General features: G+C 44.2%; 1 protein-coding gene across 1 annotated transcript in view; it reads right to left on the bottom strand.

Moving 5' to 3' along the window:
- LOC130285506 (BOS complex subunit NOMO3-like) overlaps positions 1–19,488 on the bottom strand; it is a 105,941-nt gene that overhangs the window by 85,794 nt on the left and 659 nt on the right. Inside the window, exons 2-6 of the mRNA XM_056536985.1 lie at positions 14,869–14,958; positions 5,946–5,991; positions 2,517–2,617; positions 1,789–1,895; positions 110–182 (exon numbers count right to left, since the gene is read on the bottom strand). Of these exons, the coding sequence (XP_056392960.1) occupies positions 110–182; positions 1,789–1,895; positions 2,517–2,617; positions 5,946–5,991; positions 14,869–14,958 (417 nt within the window). The remainder of the gene's footprint in view (positions 1–109; positions 183–1,788; positions 1,896–2,516; positions 2,618–5,945; positions 5,992–14,868; positions 14,959–19,488) is intronic.

Below are 19,488 nucleotides of genomic sequence, written 5' to 3'. Positions count from 1 at the left end.
CTTTTCCTGGGTTTTTGGGGTGAAATTAGGGGCCCCGGCTTATATTCGGGTCGGCTTATACTCGAGTATATACAGTACCTCAACTATTAATACATTTGGTAGAACATACCTCTTTTAAGTTCCAAGTGGGGTGAGATGCAACAATCTCATAGTTTCCTGGAAGCACTTTATTAAAGGAAAACCTTAAATAAATAAAAAATATATTAAAAATTAATATAATAGTAAGGAGGATATCACTGTACTGATATTTGCAGCGTACAATCCATGTTCAGAGTGTGTGTCACAGGGTGTACAATGAAGCTGGCGCTGTTGCTTTTCATGCAGTTCTATTCCTGGCAGCCAGATATACTGAATTATTCACAAACTATAGTAATATAAGTAGAATGTCCATAAATAAAGAGGAGGGATCTACGAAAGCTAAAGCAAAGCAGAAAAAGGGTAGTACCACATCACAACTAAAGAACACTTGGGGAGATTGATCAAAACATGTGTAGAGGAAAAGTGGTGCAGTTGCTCTTAGCAACCAATCAGATCGCTTCTTTCATTCTTAAAAGGCCTCTGAAAAATGAAAGAAGCGATCTTATTGGTTGCTGTGGGCAACTGGTCAACTTTTCCTCTGCACAGGTTTTGATATATTTCCCCCATAGTTTGATGTGCAAGATTTGAAGTTGCAGATTTTATGTTCTGTTTAGTCATTTAGTTTATATTGACCTCTGTAGCTTCAAATCTTGTACAGGTAAATACACCCTAAAAGAGCCTCTGGGGTCTGGTATGCAACTTTACCTTTGCAATTTTATCATATATGACCATTCTCCCTTAAAAAGGAGAAAAAATTTTTATGCACAGCCTTCAACTGTCTGGGCATGCTGGGAGTTGTAGTTTTGCAACAGCTGGAGACACGCTGTTTGGGCAGAAATATTAGCCCTTGCCATGATTAAGGGCTAATATTTCAGCCCGAAACGCGTCAGCGTTTTTCACTTTTTACAGTGACATGTTGCTGCCTTTTTGTTTTTAATATGGACATTTATTAAAGTTTAAATCCACGTTTCTGGGAGTCGGACCTGCACATTTCTCCTTATGGTTCATGTTCACATGGGATACGGCCCATTGTTCTCCGAGCTTCCATTTCCTATACATGCCATGGACTTGATGCATATTCACATTGAAGTGGTGAGCTGATCTGCATTTTTTTCCTATTTTTTCTGTTTGGAAAACACTTTGCTAAATAAATGGACAAGAGACAGAAACCAGATGGACCATAGCCTATATCCTGAGGCTGATGAGACTCTTACAACGAAGGGCCCTTTTACATAAGCCTACCCTCTTTGCTATATTTATTTATACAGCCTTTACACAGCTCGACAAAGTGGGCAAGGCCGCATAAATAATAATAATAATCACTGGATCATTCACGTTGCCCTTTCATCATTCATCGGCTGCACATCCACTATTACACGAGATGCCGATGAACAAGTATTATTGCTAAAACTGATCACTCATTGGCTGATAACTGGGCCTATGACAAAGGGCAATACTGGCCTGTAATATGACCCCATCTGTAAGGGGAAGCTGAATAACAAGTGTTCTGCTTCCCATCAGCGTCACTACAGACAAAATATAGCTTCACACAATTCTCATGATAATGCAGAGTGTGAGACCCCTCATTGTTGTTGCTCACTCAAGTGTAGGTCGCCCCCCTATAACTTGGTATTTGAAAATGAGGTTACCAAACCAGGTAACCCCTTCATAGACCTAAAAAGTTCCCATGTACTTCTGAAAACAACTTACTTCCCGCCAGGTTGAGTGACCGTTGTCTGCAGGTTCCCGGCGCTCCCCGCCCTTCTCATCGCAATCTGCACTCCAGCCGGACCCAAATGCTGGTTCCTACTAAGAACCTGCAAGTGACGGATTCAGATATTTATTTGCAATCTTAAAAAGGGGTACTCCACTGGAATATATATATATATTTTTTTAATCAATTGGTTCCAGAAAGATAAGAAGATTTGTAATTGACTTCTATTAAAAAAAAAATCTTAATCCTTCCAGTACTTATCAGCTGCTGTTATGATCCACAGGAAGTTCTTTTCTTTTTGAATTTCCTTTCTGCCTGACCACAGTGCTTTCTCCTGTCCATTTTAAAGCTGTCCAGAGTACAAGCAAATCCCCATAGAAAACATATCCTGCTCTGGACAGTTCCTAAAATGGACAGGGGTGTCAGCAAAGAGCACTGTGGTCAGGCAGAAAGGAAATTTAAAATGAAAAGAACTTCCTGTGGATCATAACAGCAGCTGATAGCTACTGGAAGGATTAAGATTTTTTAATAGAAGTCATTTACAAATCTGTTTAACTTTCTGGCACCAGATGTAAAATATATATGTTTTCCAGTGGAGTACCCCTTTATAACAACAATAACAAAGAATTATATCTATATAAGAAGGCAAGCAAGTAATAAAAGCAAATGCCCAATATCCCATTTACTACCAGCCTTATAACAAGGAAATAATAGATTTCCACACCTTTCCGCTGACTGAAAACCCAGTAAAAACAAAATTGACATCTTCCCCTTTTGTACAAATGTCGCTCACTCCATCCACGTGAAGGGGAACACTCGTTGGTTCTGCATAGAAGAAAAAAAACAAAAAACATATTTCACAATTCTTCTTCCACAACCTTGTACCTGAGCATCTATGATCTTGGAGCCAGAGATTACACGCTTATCACATATCCTATAGAGCAGTGTTTCCCGACCAGGGTGCCTCCAGCTGTTGCAAAACTACAATTCCCAGCATGCCTGGACAGCCAACGGCTGTCCGTGCATGCTGGGAGTTGTAGTTTTGCAACAGCTGGAGGCGCCCTGGTCGGGAAACACTGCTCTAGAGAGTTGACGATTGCTGTTAATGGGCAAAGCCCTCTGTTGATGGATCACTCATTGGGTCAGTATATATCGGTGGAGGAGGATGTGCACTCACTGGCCACTTTATTAGGTACACCTTGCTAGTATTGGGTTGTGCTCCTTTTTTGCTTTTATTCTTCTTGACATACCTTCTACAAGGTGCAGAAACATTCCTCAGATTTTGTGGTCTATAGAAACACGATGACATCACACAGTTGCTGCACATTCGGCGGCTGCACATCCATGATGAGACTCTCCCGTTCACCACATCCCATAGGTGATCTATTGGATTGAGATCTGGTGACTGTGGAGGCCATTGGAATCCAGTGACCTCATTGTCATGTATGAGATGCTGTGAGCTTTGTGACATGGTGCATTATTCTGCTAAATGTAGCCATCGGAAGATGGGTCCATTGTGGTCCTAAAGGGATGGACATGTCAGCAACAATACTCTGGTAAGGGCTCTTTCACACTGCCGTTGGGCTTCAGTATATGGAGCCCCTTGGGCAGTGCCGGCAAGTTAAAGGACATCTGTAGTGCAATATAACTTATGCCCTATCCGAAGGATAGGGAATAAGTTATAGATCGTGGGGGGGTCCGAGCGCTGGGGCCCCCCGTGATCTCCTGGACGGGGCCACAGCAGTATGCTGGAAAGGGGGCGTTCCTTCCCCGCTTGACGCGGCGGCCGACATGCCCCCTCCATGTACCCTATAGAGATACATGGAGGGGGCATGTCTGCCGCGGCTTTCTGCTGGGGACGAAACTTCACTTCCTGCAGACTGCCGTGGCACCGTCCAGGAGATCCTGGGGGCTGCAGCACTTTGGATAGGGGATAAGGTATTTTGCGCTGGAATACTTCTTTAATGAGAGAAAAAAAAAAATTGTGCAAGCACTATTTTTATTTTTTTTCAGCTAAACTCCTGTAAAATTACGGGATCACAAACAGACCCGATGTGTCTGTGTGAATGAGGTCTGTTGGGACCCGGCAGTGGGTGGCCGCTTGCATCCAACCCGTTTCAGGGAAGAAAAAAATTAATAAAAGAGCAGAACGGACCCCGAACAATCAGATTCAAGTGGCAATGTGAACCTAGCCTAAGCTGTTGCATCTAACCAATGCTCAACTGGTATTAAAAGGGTATTCCAGGAATTGTTTTGACTTGACTATGCTACAGGGGCTGTAAAGTTAGTGTAGTTCATAATATAGTGTCTGATCCTGTGTGTGAGGGTGGTCTTGCAATTCTTCTGTGATTATCGCCCTAAGATTTATTTTTAACAGCATACAAAATTACTCATGTCTCGGGATTTCCCAGGTTGCAGTGCGTTGAGACCTGACATCACTAGTCAGATGATCAGAGGAGGCCTGTCCTGCTTCAATGGGTGGAGCGATCGCTGGGTGGGAGAGAGATCATTTTGCAACAGCTGGAGGCACCCTGGTTAGAAAATACTGGTCTTTTGAATGGAATGCAGCTCATTTGTGTTTCAATGGGTGTGGTGACTTATGTGCAGGAGGGAGGAAAGTGACCACACAAACTATGGAACTTATAGTTTGAGAACAAAATCCAACAGGAAATACCCAGTTCACAAAAAGATAGCCACAGTGTTATGGTAATCTCACAACATAGCCATTTAGCCCCTAGACATGCACAGATCCTTCCTAACATGTCCATTACTGTCTGGCAGGTACATATTAAAAATCACCTTATGGTGGATAACCCCTTTAAGGGTCCTAAAGTGTGCCTAAGAAATGTCCCTCACACCATTACACCACTATCAGCCTGAACCAGTTAACTATCATCCAGTTTTCCACTGTCCAATTTTAGTGAGCCAATGCGAATTAAAGTCAGTGTGGTCTTCTGCTGCTGTAGCCCATCTGCTTCAAAGATCAACATGTTGTGCGTTCAGAGTTCAGGTTATTGGAGTTACTGTTTCCGTTCTGCAATCTCAAACCAGTCTGCCCATTCTCCTGCCATCGACAAGGCATTTTTGTCCACACAACTGCCGCTCACTGGATATTTTCCCTTTTGTAGACCCTTCTCTGGAAATCCTACATATGGCTGCGCGTGGAAATCCCAGTAGATCAGCAGTATGTGAACAAAAACCATGCCACCCCCTTTCTGATGCTTGGTGTGAACTAAGGCAAGTTGTCTTGACCACGTCTACATGCCTAAAGGCATTGAGTTGCTGCCATGTGATTGGCCAATTTGCCATTTGTGTTAAACAAGCCATTGTACAGGTGTACCCGATAAAGTGGCCAGCGAGTGTACGAGGAACAACCGGGCCGATATATTTGCGAGGAGCTGGTCATTGTGGCATCCATTTTACGTGTCATGACATCCACAGTACGTGTCATGACATTCGTTGTCTGCTTCCCAAAAGTGACATCCGATATGGCCGCACTCTCTGGGGGAGATTTATCAAAACCTGTGCAGAGGAAAAGTTGCCCAGTTGCCCATAGCAACCAATCAGATCGCTTCTTTCATTTTACACAGGCCTTGTTAAAAATGAAAGAAGCAATCTGATTGGTTGCTATGGGCAACTGGGCAACATCCTCTGGGCACGTTTTGATAAATCTCCCCCTCTGATGTCACACTAGCTCAGTGTTTCACCAACCAGTGTGCCTCCAGCTGTTGTAAAACTACAACGCCCAGCATGCCCGGACAGCCTTCGGCTGTCCGGGCATGCTGGGCGTTGTAGTTTTACAACAGCTGGAGGCACGCTGGTTGGGGAAACACTGCTCTAGCTTTCATCGCAGCAAATCCGTCACCTGCACCAGTGAGATAACAGAAGCAGAATCCCATGTATTTGTATACAAATAGCCGAATATATTTCAGAAATGCGATGCAGCCCAGAAAGCGCCGGCGCGCTCCATTAACAACGTATCTGCATTTAGCGACACGCGAAGAGATTTCAGGAGGATTATGGGAAGCTTTTCTGGCGTCGGGAGATTTGCTGATTACATCTAAATAATGCAAATAGGTGAAACCAGGGAATGTAAATGTACAAACACACACAATGCCACGGGGACCCGAACATAGTTATTACAGCAACTTACCAAAACTCCACCCTAGGGGAGGCTCAATCTTCAGAACAAAATCCCCCTGCAAGAGGACAACATGACAGCGATTAGCATTATTACTGCGCAGCAGATGTTACGCAGCAGAAAGCAAGTGCACCATGCCCGTGGACCTTATATATTATTCACCAACAGATCCGGCTCTCTCCCTGGCACATACACAAGGCAGGGAGGGTACATGATGGCAGCAAAACCGGTTATCCGGGATACGTATTGATGCCAACATGTGTTTTTTTTTTTTGTTTTTTTTTTTTAATGCTAATGCAAAATTAATCTCCATAGTGTAATTCTATTCTCCGTAGCAAAACAAACAGTGGCGGGAAGGGGAAACTAACCGCGGTTATGAATGAGGAAGGAAAATTAAAAAGAAAACGCATACCAAGGTTTGTATTAATTCCAGAAACTATACTTCAGACACTAAATAAATAAATATATATATATATATATATATATATATATATATATATATATATACATACACATATACAGTATATATTAGGGATCGACCGATATCGATTTTTTAGGGCTGATACCAATAATCTGTGGAGGTTAAGGTCGATAGCCAATAATTTATACCGATATTCCGGTATAAATTATCAGCTATTTCTCTCGCCCCCCCCCCCCCCCACCCTGAAGCCGCTTCAGATCACTGGTTTAAAGCGGGCGCTTTAAATCAATGAACTGTAGCGGCTTTTGCGGTGCCAGAGACCGCCGCCACTTGCTTCTCTCCCCCTACCTGTATAAAGCCCCGACTTATAATACCCCCTGTCCTGTGCCCCTCATATATAATGCCCCATGTCCTGTACACCTCACATATAATGCCCCGAGGGTGCAGAACAGGGGGCATTATATGTGAGGGGCACATGATGGGGGCATTGTATGTGAGGAACACAGGACAAGGGGCATTATATGTGGGGGTCACAGGACAGGGGGTATTATGTATGAGAGGCACATGACGGGAGGATTATATGTGTGGGCACATGACAGGCCCCCCCCCCCCATCATGTGACCCCACATATAATCCCCCTGTCCTGTGTTCCTCACATATAATACCCCCCTGATGTTCCCCTCACCTTTCTCACGCTGCTACGTTCTTGTACTGTGAGAGAGAGCTGCAGGGACGTGATCTCCGGGCGCCGGCGCGATGATGTGATGTCATCACTCCGGCCTGCCATGGATGGCGTCCCCGCGGTTCTCACTCCCACTACAAGAATGAAGCAGCGTGAGAAAGGCGAGGGAGCTGACAGCTCCTGCTCCACCATGCTGTCAGCTGTCAGGCAATTGCTCCGTAAGGCAAAACATGGCGTGCGCACGAATCGCGGGACTTCAGTCCTCGCCTGAAGTTAAGGGCCGGGGACTGAAGTCCCGCGATTCATGCACACGCCATGTTTTGCGCATTATCGGCAGGTAAGAAGCCGATACCGATAACGGGAAAAAAAAACGTGAATATCGGCCGTGCCGATAATCGGTCGATCCCTAATATATATATATATATATATATATATATATATATATATATATATAAAATAAGTTAGAACATAACCTATTACTACCCAGCTCCATCATAGGGTGCGTTTACAGCTGCATATTTTGCTACCCAATGAAGCCCATGGGATGCAAGCTCAGCTGCAGAAAATTTGCAGCAAAAAAGAATGTGTGAATGTACCATTAGGCTTGGAAACTATATGTCAGACTGCAGAGGTTAGGCTTTGTTCACATCTGTTTCAGGGGTTCAATTTGGGGCCTATGTTGCAGATTCTGTTTAAATAATGGGACAAAAAATAATTTAAAAAAACCTACATAGAGTACATGGAGGAGAGAACATTATCTGTGATGGGGGAGAGAACATTATATGTGATGGGGGGAGAGAACATTATATGTGATGGGGGAGAGAACATTATCTGTGATGGGGGGAGAGAACATTATCTGTGATGGGGGGAGAGAACATTATCTGTGATGGGGAGAGAACATTATCTGTGATGGGGGAGAGAACATTATCTGTGATGGGGAAGAGAACATTATCTGTGATGGGGAAGAGAACATTATCTGTGATGGGGGAGAGAACATTATCTGTGATGGGGAAGAGAACATTATCTGTGATGGGGGAGAGAACATTATATGTGATGGGGGGAGAGAACATTATATGTGATGGGGGAGAGAACATTATCTGTGATGGGGGGAGAGAACATTATCTGTGATGGGGGGAGAGAACATTATCTGTGATGGGGAGAGAACATTATCTGTGATGGGGGGAGAGAACATTATCTGTGATGGGGGGAGAGAACATTATCTGTGATGGGGAGAGAACATTATCTGTGATGGGGGGAGAGAACATTATCTGTGATGGGGGAGAGAACATTATCTGTGATGGGGGAGAGAACATTATCTGTGATGGAGGAGAGAACATTATCTGTGATGGGGGAAGAGAACATTATCTGTGATGGGGAAGAGAACATTATCTGTGATGGGGAAGAGAACATTATCTGTGATGGGGAAGAGAACATTATCTGTGATGGGGAAGAGAACATTATCTGTGATGGGGAAGAGAACATTATCTGTGATGGGGAAGAGAACATTATCTGTGATGGGGAAGAGAACATTATCTGTGATGGGGAAGAGAACATTATCTGTGATGGGGGAAGAGAACATTATCTGTGATGGGGAAGAGAACGTTATCTGTGATGGGGAAGAGAACGTTATCTGTGATGGGGGGAGAACGTTATCTGTGATGGGGAAGAGAACATTATCTGTGATGGGGAAGAGGACGTTATCTGCGATGGGGGAGAGAACGTTATCTGTGATGGGGAAGAGAACGTTATCTGTGATGGGGAAGAGAACGTTATCTGTGATGGGGGGAGAGAACGTTATCTGTGATGGGGGAGAGAACGTTATCTGTGATGGGGGGAGAGAACGTTATCTGTGATGGGGGAGAGAACGTTATCTGTGATGGGGGAGAGAACATTATCTGTGATGGGGAAGAGAACATTATCTGTGATGGGGAAGAGAACGTTATCTGTGATGGGGGAGAGCACGTTATCTGTGATGGGGGAGAGCACGTTATCTGTGATGGGGGAGAGCACGTTATCTGTGATGGGGGAGAGCACGTTATCTGTGATGGGGGGAGAGCACATTATCTGTGATGGGGGGAGAGCACATTATATGTGATGGGGGGAGAGAACATTATCTGTGATGGGGGGAGAGAACATTATCTGTGATGGGGACGAGAACATTATCTGTGATGGGGAAGAGAACATTATCTGTGATGGGGAAGAGAACATTATCTGTGATGGGGGAAAGAACATTATCTGTGATGGGGGAAAGAACATTATCTGTGATGGGGGGAGAACATTATCTGTGATGGGGAAGAGAACATTATCTGTGATGGGGAAGAGAACATTATCTGTGATGGGGAAGAGAACATTATCTGTGATGGGGAAGAGAACATTATCTGTGATGGGGGGAGAGAACATTATCTGTGATGGGGGAGAGAACATTATCTGTGATGGGGGGAGAACATTATCTGTGATGGGGGGAGAGAACATTATCTGTGATGGGGGGAGAGAACATTATCTGTGATGGGGGGAGAACATTATCTGTGATGGGGAGAGAACATTATCTGTGATGGGGGGAGAACATTATCTGTGATGGGGAAGAGAACATTATCTGTGATGGGGGGAGAGAACATTATCTGTGATGGGGGGAGAACATTATCTGTGATGGGGAGAGAACATTATCTGTGATGGGGGGAGAACATTATCTGTGATGGGGAGAGAACATTATCTGTGATGGGGGGAGAACATTATCTGTGATGGGGAAGAGAACATTATCTGTGATGGGGGGAGAACATTATCTGTGATGGGGAAGAGAACATTATCTGTGATGGGGAAGAGAACATTATCTGTGATGGGGAAGAGAACATTATCTGTGATGGGGAAGAGAACATTATCTGTGATGGGGGGGAGAACATTATCTGTGATGGGGGACGAGAACATTATCTGTGATGGGGACGAGAACATTATCTGTGATGGGGACGAGAACATTATCTGTGATGGGGACGAGAACATTATCTGTGATGGGGAAGAGAACATTATCTGTGATGGGGAAGAGAACATTATCTGTGATGGGGAAGAGAACATTATCTGTGATGGGGAAGAGAACATTATCTGTGATGGGGGGGAGAGAACATTATCTGTGATGGGGGGGAGAGAACATTATCTGTGATGGGGGGAGAGAACATTATCTGTGATGGGGGGAGAGCACATTATCTGTGATGGGGAAGAGAACATTATCTGTGATGGGGAAGAGAACATTATCTGTGATGGGGAAGAGAACATTATCTGTGATGGGGGGGGAGAACATTATCTGTGATGGGGGAAAGAACATTATCTGTGATGGGGAAGAGAACATTATCTGTGATGGGGAAGAGAACATTATCTGTGATGGGGAAGAGAACATTATCTGTGATGGGGAAGAGAACATTATCTGTGATGGGGAAGAGAACATTATCTGTGATGGGGAAGAGAACATTATCTGTGATGGAGGAGAGAACATTATCTGTGATGGAGGAGAGAACATTATCTGTGATGGGGGAAGAGAACATTATCTGTGATGGGGAAGAGAACGTTATCTGTGATGGGGAAGAGAACATTATCTGTGATGGGGAAGAGAACATTATCTGTGATGGGGGAGAGAACATTATCTGTGATGGGGGAGAGAACATTATCTGTGATGGGGGAGAGAACATTATATGTGATGGGGGAAGAGGACATTATCTGTGATGGGGGAAGAGGACATTATCTGTGATGGGGGAAGAGGACATTATCTGTGATGGGGGAAGAGGACATTATCTGTGATGGGGGGTGAGAGAACATTATCTGTGATGGGGGGAGAGCACATTATCTGAGATGGGGAAGAGAACATTATCTGTGATGGGGAAGAGAACATTATCTGTGATGGGGAAGAGAACATTATCTGTGATGGAGGAGAGAACATTATCTGTGATGGGGGACGAGAACATTATCTGTGATGGGGAAGAGAACATTATCTGTGATGGGGACGAGAACATTATCTGTGATGGGGAAGAGAACATTATCTGTGATGGGGAAGAGAACATTATCTGTGATGGGGAGAGAACATTATCTGTGATGGGGAAGAGAACATTATCTGTGATGGAGGAGAGAACATTATCTGTGATGGGGGACGAGAACATTATCTGTGATGGGGAAGAGAACATTATCTGTGATGGGGAAGAGAACATTATCTGTGATGGGGACGAGAACATTATCTGTGATGGGGAAGAGAACATTATCTGTGATGGGGGACGAGAACATTATCTGTGATGGGGGACGAGAACATTATCTGTGATGGGGACGAGAACATTATCTGTGATGGGGAAGAGAAGATTATCTGTGATGGGGAAGAGAACATTATCTGTGATGGGGGAGAGCACATTATCTGTGATGGAGGAGAGAACGTTATCTGTGATGGAGGAGAGAACGTTATCTGTGATGGGGGGTGAGAGAACATTATCTGTGATGGGGGGTGAGAGAACATTATCTGTGAATGGGGGTGAGAGAACATTATCTGTGATGGGGGGTGAGAGAACATTATCTGTGATGGGGGGTGAGAGAACATTATCTGTCATGGGGGGTGAGAGAACATTATCTGTCATGGGGGGTGAGAGAACATTATCTGTCATGGGGGGTGAGAGAACATTATCTGTGATGGGGGTGAGAGAACATTATCTGTGATGGGGAAGAACATTATCTGTGATGGGGAAGAGAACATTATCTGTGATGGGGGAAGAGAACATTATCTGTGATGGGGAGAGAGAACATTATCTGTGATGGGGAGAGAGAACATTATCTGTGATGGGGAAGAGAACATTATCTGTGATGGGGAAGAGAACATTATCTGTGATGGGGAAGAACATTATCTGTGATGGGGAAGAACATTATCTGTGATGGGGAAGAACATTATCTGTGATGGGGAAGAACATTATCTGTGATGGGGAAGAACATTATCTGTGATGGGGAAGAACATTATCTGTGATGGGGAAGAACATTATCTGTGATGGGGAAGAACATTATCTGTGATGGGGAAGAACATTTTTAGGAATCAGATAGATAAATGTCAATTAAGGTCTATCTGAGACGACTGGAACTATCAACTACTGTAATACCCCTAGAGACATGTCTGAAGCAGAACTACGACTCCTAGCATGCCTGGATAGGCAATGGGTGATTTAGTTTTGCTACAGGTTGGAGGTCGTTGCACTAGGGAATGTCGGAAGACACAGATCTAACGTGAACAGAGTCTTAATTGCCCTGTTTCCCGACTGCAGAAAGATGGTGCATGGTGAAATCTGCCTAAATCTTAGCTCCCCCAATGCATATAATCATTCATTGAGACCCCCTAAGGCACTGCTCACAGTACATGGCTGTGTGGTTCAGCAGAATGTACAGTACCCAGTTAACCGTGAAGCACATAAAACTGTTTTGTTTTCTTATGTATCTGCTGCAAAACATGTGACTTTTCATCATAGTTCTTGGCTACATGGCACTTTGTGTGAGAATTCAGTACATCAGTACAGTACAGCGGAAATTCTGCAGCGGAAAATCCACAAGCGTAGATGGGTAGCAACATAAGGAACACATTGAAGTCAATGGGTAGCAACATAATCCACTTGTGGAATTTTCACAGCGTTTTATGTACATGTAAATGTACCGTAAGTACAGGGTCACACATATGCAGCGTACTGCGAGAATTACAACAGGCAGCAGGAAATATGTTGCACATTTTGCTATGAGCAGACACACAGGGCTTCCCACATCGCACCCCTGTGTGTGCAGTAAAGTTTGGAGACAGGCCCAGTGCACTGTGACCTTACTGCACACACAGAGCTGCTGCGAGGAAGCCCTGTGTGTCTGCACATAGCAAAATGTGCAGCATATTCCCTGGTGCCAGGCAGAATTGTCACAGTGTAAAATACGCTGCGTATGTGCTGTGTGACCGTACCCTAAGGGAACATTGTACAACTGTGATGACTGTGTGATCATCACCTGACCAGGACAGGATCTTATCCCTGGGCAAGAACAAAGAAGGCTGCACTAAATGACAGCAAGAAGGAACTCCATGAATCAAAACTACAGAGCATAACTATTTATTGCACAATGTATAAGCCTATTTGCTAATACAGGAAATCCAGAATTCCAGGTATATTGGGTAATATGAGGTTACACAATGAAGGGAACGTGCCAGTGTTTCCCAGTGTGCCCCTCCAGCTGTTCTACATCTCATATCAAGCTTGGACAGCCTTTGGCCTTACATTATTCTATTTGAAAAATGGGAAGGGGGATTTAAACTTGCATTAGGGGAGGGGCTAATTCACATTTATTAACACCTTATGACTATTTTTGAGTCCCCATAACATACCATTAATCAGTATTATCAGCGCTCTGCTTATACAGCTTTCTGAGGCTGCCTGTATACTCAAGAAGATGATGCGACAGCACAGAGGTAGGTAAGAGACCTCAGGCCGTCACATTGTTTGATTTGGACCCTGCGGTCACACTGCAGAGGTCACGATCAGCACTCTGAGCTAACTGGACACTGCATTTTAAACACTTTTAGATGCTGCAATCAACTTTAACCGCAGCATCTGAATGCCAAAGATGAACAATCACATCAATGTACGACATTAGAGGCGAGTCCCAGCTGCTGATGGCAGCCATTACCCTCCACGTATAAAAGCATGCTTCATACAACTGGACTGCAAACAAGGAGTACATGTGTTGCCTCGGGCTTTAATGTTAAAGGGAACCTTTCATCACTTTCACCGTGCCTGAACCACAAGTAATCCGGGTGGTCCCCAGTGGCTTCTCCCTGCCCTGGCAGCTTTGATTGATAGATCTCTCCCCTGTACCCAAACAGGAGCGATCCATCAATCAGGGTTAATGGGGCATGGAGAAGCCACCGGGCAACGCCCTGATGACTAGTAGATAAAGCAGCATGAAAGTGATGACAGGTTCCCTTTCAACAGTGTATGGGTGCTACAATATCTAATAAACAGCACCTTAAAGGGTTACTTCGCTACCCAGCGTCCGTTGAGTTTCAAATGCTGTGTACGGGCTTCCGCGTTCAGGCCTGCCCCCTCGTGACGCCATGTCATGGGACATCACATCCCGCCCCCTCAATGCAAGTCTATGGGACTTTCATTAGGCCGTGAGGTCACAAGGGGGTGAGCGTGAACAAGGAAGCCCGCACACAGCGGTCAGAACTCAATGTTCCAGATACTGGGGAGTGGAGTAACCCTTTAAACCGGCATTTAATGGTTGGTGCTGAATGCCATCAAAGCAATGGCTAATTGGCCAAGGGCAATGACACTTAGCATTCTGCCAATCTCCATGGGTTGGTATTCACATGAAACCCATGTGACATATGGACTTATGGAGGTAGAGGGGTATCCCTTAGTTTCTCTAAAGGAAAGCATAAAGCTCCTTTAGGGTATGTTTGCATTTAGCAAACACGCAGCAAATCTCATGCGGTGTTCAGTTAATTATACGGATTTATTTTTCTAGTATAACTTAACACAGTATAATAACTGCAGAGCATACGCCATATGTGAACCTAACCTTGAAGGGGTAGTCCACTTTTATTCTTCTTATCACCTATTCAAAGTATAAGGGATAAGTGTCTGATGGCGGGGGTCTGACCGCTGCAGCAAATCCCAAAAATTGCACAACCAAAAAATGGCAGCATGCAAGCTATTTGCGAACCCAAGTTGTGTGTGTGGTGCTGAAGAAGGTCTCCGCATACAATCAGCACAAACCATCCATCAAGAACCGATTTAGAAGATATCTGTTCTTGCAAACCAAAGCTATGCACAGCTCTGGTTACTTACCTTGTCGTAAAGAGGAATCATGAAGTATCCGTTATTGGGCGCGCAGTCCGTCTGGTATTTTAATGTGCCCTGCTTGGTGTATAACTTTATCTGAAAGAGAAGAAATAAATCCGCCTTTTTAGAGTAGTGTATAGGGAGGGAATACTTTCCAAAAGTTTTCGGTTTTTTTACCACAAAATAGAGAGACTCCCCGTTATACTACCAAAAAACAGCTGCCACTGAAAACAAGATGCACTCCACTAGATTTACAACAATTTCTTTATTGGTACAAAACAGCAGATCAAGTTAACAGACATATTAAAACCATTTTGAAAAGGCTCCTAAAGAGCCACAACACAGCCTCAGAGCAGGGCCATGACCCCCTGCTCCGGGTAAATGACCCCGTCCTAATGAAGATGTAATATTAATAAATGGTGTCGGCTCAATGTGGCTACAAAAGACAAAATAAGGGCACAATAAACACAACAATAATGTAACATGAAAAATAATTCTATCTAGGATGCAATGATAGGCTATGATACCGCCCTATTGCCAGTATACAATACCGCACATAAAATGTACTCCACACTGGCCAGCGACACAGATGCTGTGACAGAGGACGGGGCCACTAAATCCCACGCGTTCCGTCGCAAAGCGACTTCCTCAGGGGTGTTCACCTGGACACCCCTGAGGAAGTCGCTTTGCGACGGAACGCGTGGGATTTAGTGGCCCCGTCCTCTGTCACAGCATCTGTGTCGCTGGCCAGTGTGGAGTACATTTTATGTGCGGTATTGTATACTGGCAATAGGGCGGTATCATAGCCTATCATTGCATCCTAGATAGAATTATTTTTCATGTTACATTATTGTTGTGTTTATTGTGCCCTTATTTTGTCTTTTGTAGCCACATTGAGCCGACACCATTTATTAATATTACATCTTCATTAGGACGGGGTCATTTACCCGGAGCAGGGGGTCATGGCCCTGCTCTGAGGCTGTGTTGCGGCTCTTTAGGAGCCTTTTTAAATGGTTTTAATATTTCTGTTAACTTGATCTGCTGTTTTGTACCAATAAAGATATTGTTGTAAATCTAGTGGAGTGCATCTTGTTTTCAGTGGCAGCTGTTTTTTGGTAGTATGATGTATTGCACTGAGTTGCACCCACATCTATAGATTATATTGCGGTGAGCCCGGTAAGTTCTAGTAGAAGTATAGTAAAAGGCCGGGTTCACGCCACATTTTTGCAATACAGTATCCCGTATCAGGCTTTTGATAAAAAACGGATTCCTCAAAACCTGACTAAACGGTATGAAAATGTGTGAACAAATTTAAACCCCAAATACGGTTTGAAAAATTATGTCCGGTTGCATCCGTTTTTTAAGAAAGTTTTTTAACATTTCATTCCATTATGAATAAAGTTTTACTTGTTTGATTGAAATTCCAAGAAATAAACTGTGCAAAGTAAATAAACAGTATAGTGAAAACCGGATGGAACCGTACGCACATAAGGTCCTGTACAGTTCTTATATATATATATATATATATATATATATATATATATATATATATATATATATATATATATATATATATATATATATATATATATATATACACACACACACACACACATTTCGATACGGTTTTTCACCCGGCCCAAAAACCGTGGTAGGCTACGGTTTTGGGTACAGGGGGAAAAAAACTGATAAAACCGTACAGGATGCAAAACGTACACAACCTGATGCATTGTTTGTCATACGGTTTTCAATGGAGAGTCAATGCATTCGGTTTTCAATATGGTCCCATATGGTTTTTAAATTGAAAACTTATACGGGAACTGTATTGCAAAGACGTGGTGTGAACCCAGCCCAAGTCTAAAATAGAGTTTTCCAACCAGGATTCCTCCAGCTATTGCCCAACTACAACTCCCAGCAGGCTGGGAACTGTAGTTGTGCAACAGCTGGTGGCACCCTAGCAGGCAAACACTGCTCTAGAGCAGTGGTCTTCAACCTGTGGACCTCCAGATGTTGCAAAACTACAATTCCCAGCATGCCCGGACAGCCGTTGGCTGTCCGGGCATGCTGGGAGTTGTAGTTTTGCAACATATGGAGGTCCACAGGTTGAAAACCACTGCTCTAGAGTATCCCATCTCACAGAGGCGGTAAAGGCTTGCCACAATTCGCTTGTTTATGTACATTGATTAGAGATGAGCGAACTTACAGTAAATTCCATTCGTCACGAACTTCTCGGCTCGGCAGTTGATGACTTATCCTGCGTAAATGAGTTCAGCCTTCAGGTGCTCCGGTGGGCTGGAAAAGGTGGATACATTCCTAGGAAAGAGTCTCCTAGGACTGTATCCACCTTTTCCAGCTCACCGGAGCACCTGAAAGCTCAACTAATTTATACAGGAAAAGTCATCAACTGCCGAGCAGAGAAGTTCATGACGAATCGAATTTACTGTAAGTTCGCTCATCTCTAACATTGATCATGGTGCCAATAAAATACCCATTACCGGCATCACAATCTATATGGCCAACAGCAGGTTTGCTTTTACACTGTCCGCTTAGGACAAGCAGATAAACACTGCAGAAAACCAGACACACAAAAGGTCCATACATTCCGCTGGCAGCAACCTCCCACTGCTCAGCGCACATGGCGGGCATTGTGAATGTAGTAGAATTCCAGCCAGAAATGCATTGCCGTCAATGGGGGAAGGTGCCTAATGTCCATGGGGGACATAGGCGCCAATTCTTCTGGAAACATCTGCACACGGAATCTCCACCCAGAATTTCTCCAGGTGGAAACCCCCGCAGTGTGCATGGGCCCTAAGGGGGCATTCACATGAGCGAATTTACTTCTAAACTCACATCGTGTTTCCCGCTGCGGGTTTAAAAGGGGGCAGGCTCTCCGCGGCAAATTTTCGGCAGAGGGAAATCCGCCACAGAAGTTAATAGGGTCTGCGGCGGATTCTCAACAGTGAAAAACCGCTGCTGAATGTCTGCTGCGGAGAGCCCGACCCCATTCAAACTTCAAACATTCAAAAGGAAATCGGCACCCTAAGGGGGGGGGGGGGGGATTTACTATTCCCCAAAAGGCATCAGAATAGGGGCTCATCTGTACCAGAAAACTATTTCTGAAGTAAATTATAAGCCAACTGACGGGGCTTAAAATGCAACACCCTGTGCCAAAACTGCACCCAACATTTAAAGGGGTACCACACTGGAAAACATTTTCTTTTAAATCAACTGGTGCCAGAAAGTTAAACAGATTTGCAAATTACTCCTTATTAAAAAAAAAAATCCCAATCCTTCCAGTACTTATCAGCTGCTGTATAATACACAGGAAGTTCTTCTCTTTTTTGCCTGACCACAGTGCTCTCTGCTGACCCCTCTGTCCACGTCAGGAACTGTCCAGAGCAGGAGAGGTTTGCTATGGGTGGGGGGATTTACTCCTTGCCTGGACAGTTCCTGACGTGGACAGAGGGGTCAGCAGAGAGCACTGTGGTCAGGCAGAAAGGAATTCAAAAGAAAAAAAACTTCCTGTGTATTATACAGCAGCTGATAAGTACTGGAAGGATTAAACATTTTATAATCGGAATAATTTGCAAATCTGTTTAACTTTCTGGCATCAGTTGATTTAAAAGAAAATGTTTTCCAGCGGAGTACTCCTTTTAAAGGGGTGATCCGATTTATGTAAAATGTCAGCAGCAAGCAGCTAGAGGTGTAAAATAACCTAAAATATGCCATACTTACCTTTCCTGGTTCACTCTGTTGCACCCAGCTGCTTTTGTTACTTACCTTGATGACGTGATGTCCCACCTCCCCACATGACATCCCTATCGCACAGCAGTGGTTCCGGAGTGTCTGCGGCAGGGCAGGGACAGCGCATCATGAAGGTAAGCAAAGAAAAGCACCGGGGAGGATCGGAACGCCGGACAGGAAGCCTGAGCCACTAAGATGAACGTCAGGCTGTCTGGGCAAAATGTATGATTCCTAAAATGATCAGTCAGGATAGTAAATCTGCCCCATAGGATCTACCATGATAAGGTGATGGGAGTTTAATTATTATTTTATTTATGGTGACAACTATTTTTATATGAGTGCTCTGGGAAGCAACATTTTTATTTTTTTTTGCCCAGAATGTCCACATTATTTAAAAAAAAAATAACTAAACTTACCTCTCGACGCTCCCACGTTGCCCCCAGTATCCTGCTTTTGGCCCCCCGCTGCGATCTTATTCCTAGTGCTGGGGCTCAAATCGTCACATTGCCACCAGTGAGATGCGTCGACCACAAGAAGCAGGTAGAAGATCGCAGAGGAGGCCGGGAGCAAGGGTACCAAGGGAACGGCGGGAGGTAAGTACATTTCATTTTTTTTTTTTTATGCCAGCATTCTAGGTAGGTTAAAAAAAAATAAAAATAAATATATATATATATATATATATATATATATATATATATATATATAAATAAATAAATTGCACCCCGGTGTGCCCCCGGCTGTCATGGTGACTAAATAGGGCCAAAAATCTTCGGTCAATTGACCATCTACACCAATGTTTTCAACCAGTGTGCCTCCAGCTGTTGCAAAACTACAACTCCCAGCATGCCCGGACAGCCAAAGGCTGTCCGGGCATGCTGGGAG

Source organism: Hyla sarda, chromosome 8 (assembly GCF_029499605.1).
Source record: "Hyla sarda isolate aHylSar1 chromosome 8, aHylSar1.hap1, whole genome shotgun sequence".
In the NCBI taxonomy this organism is placed as follows: Eukaryota; Metazoa; Chordata; class Amphibia; order Anura; family Hylidae; genus Hyla; species Hyla sarda.
The sequence above is the reverse complement of the archived record's forward strand: the minus strand, read 5'-3'. Positions and strand labels throughout refer to the sequence as shown.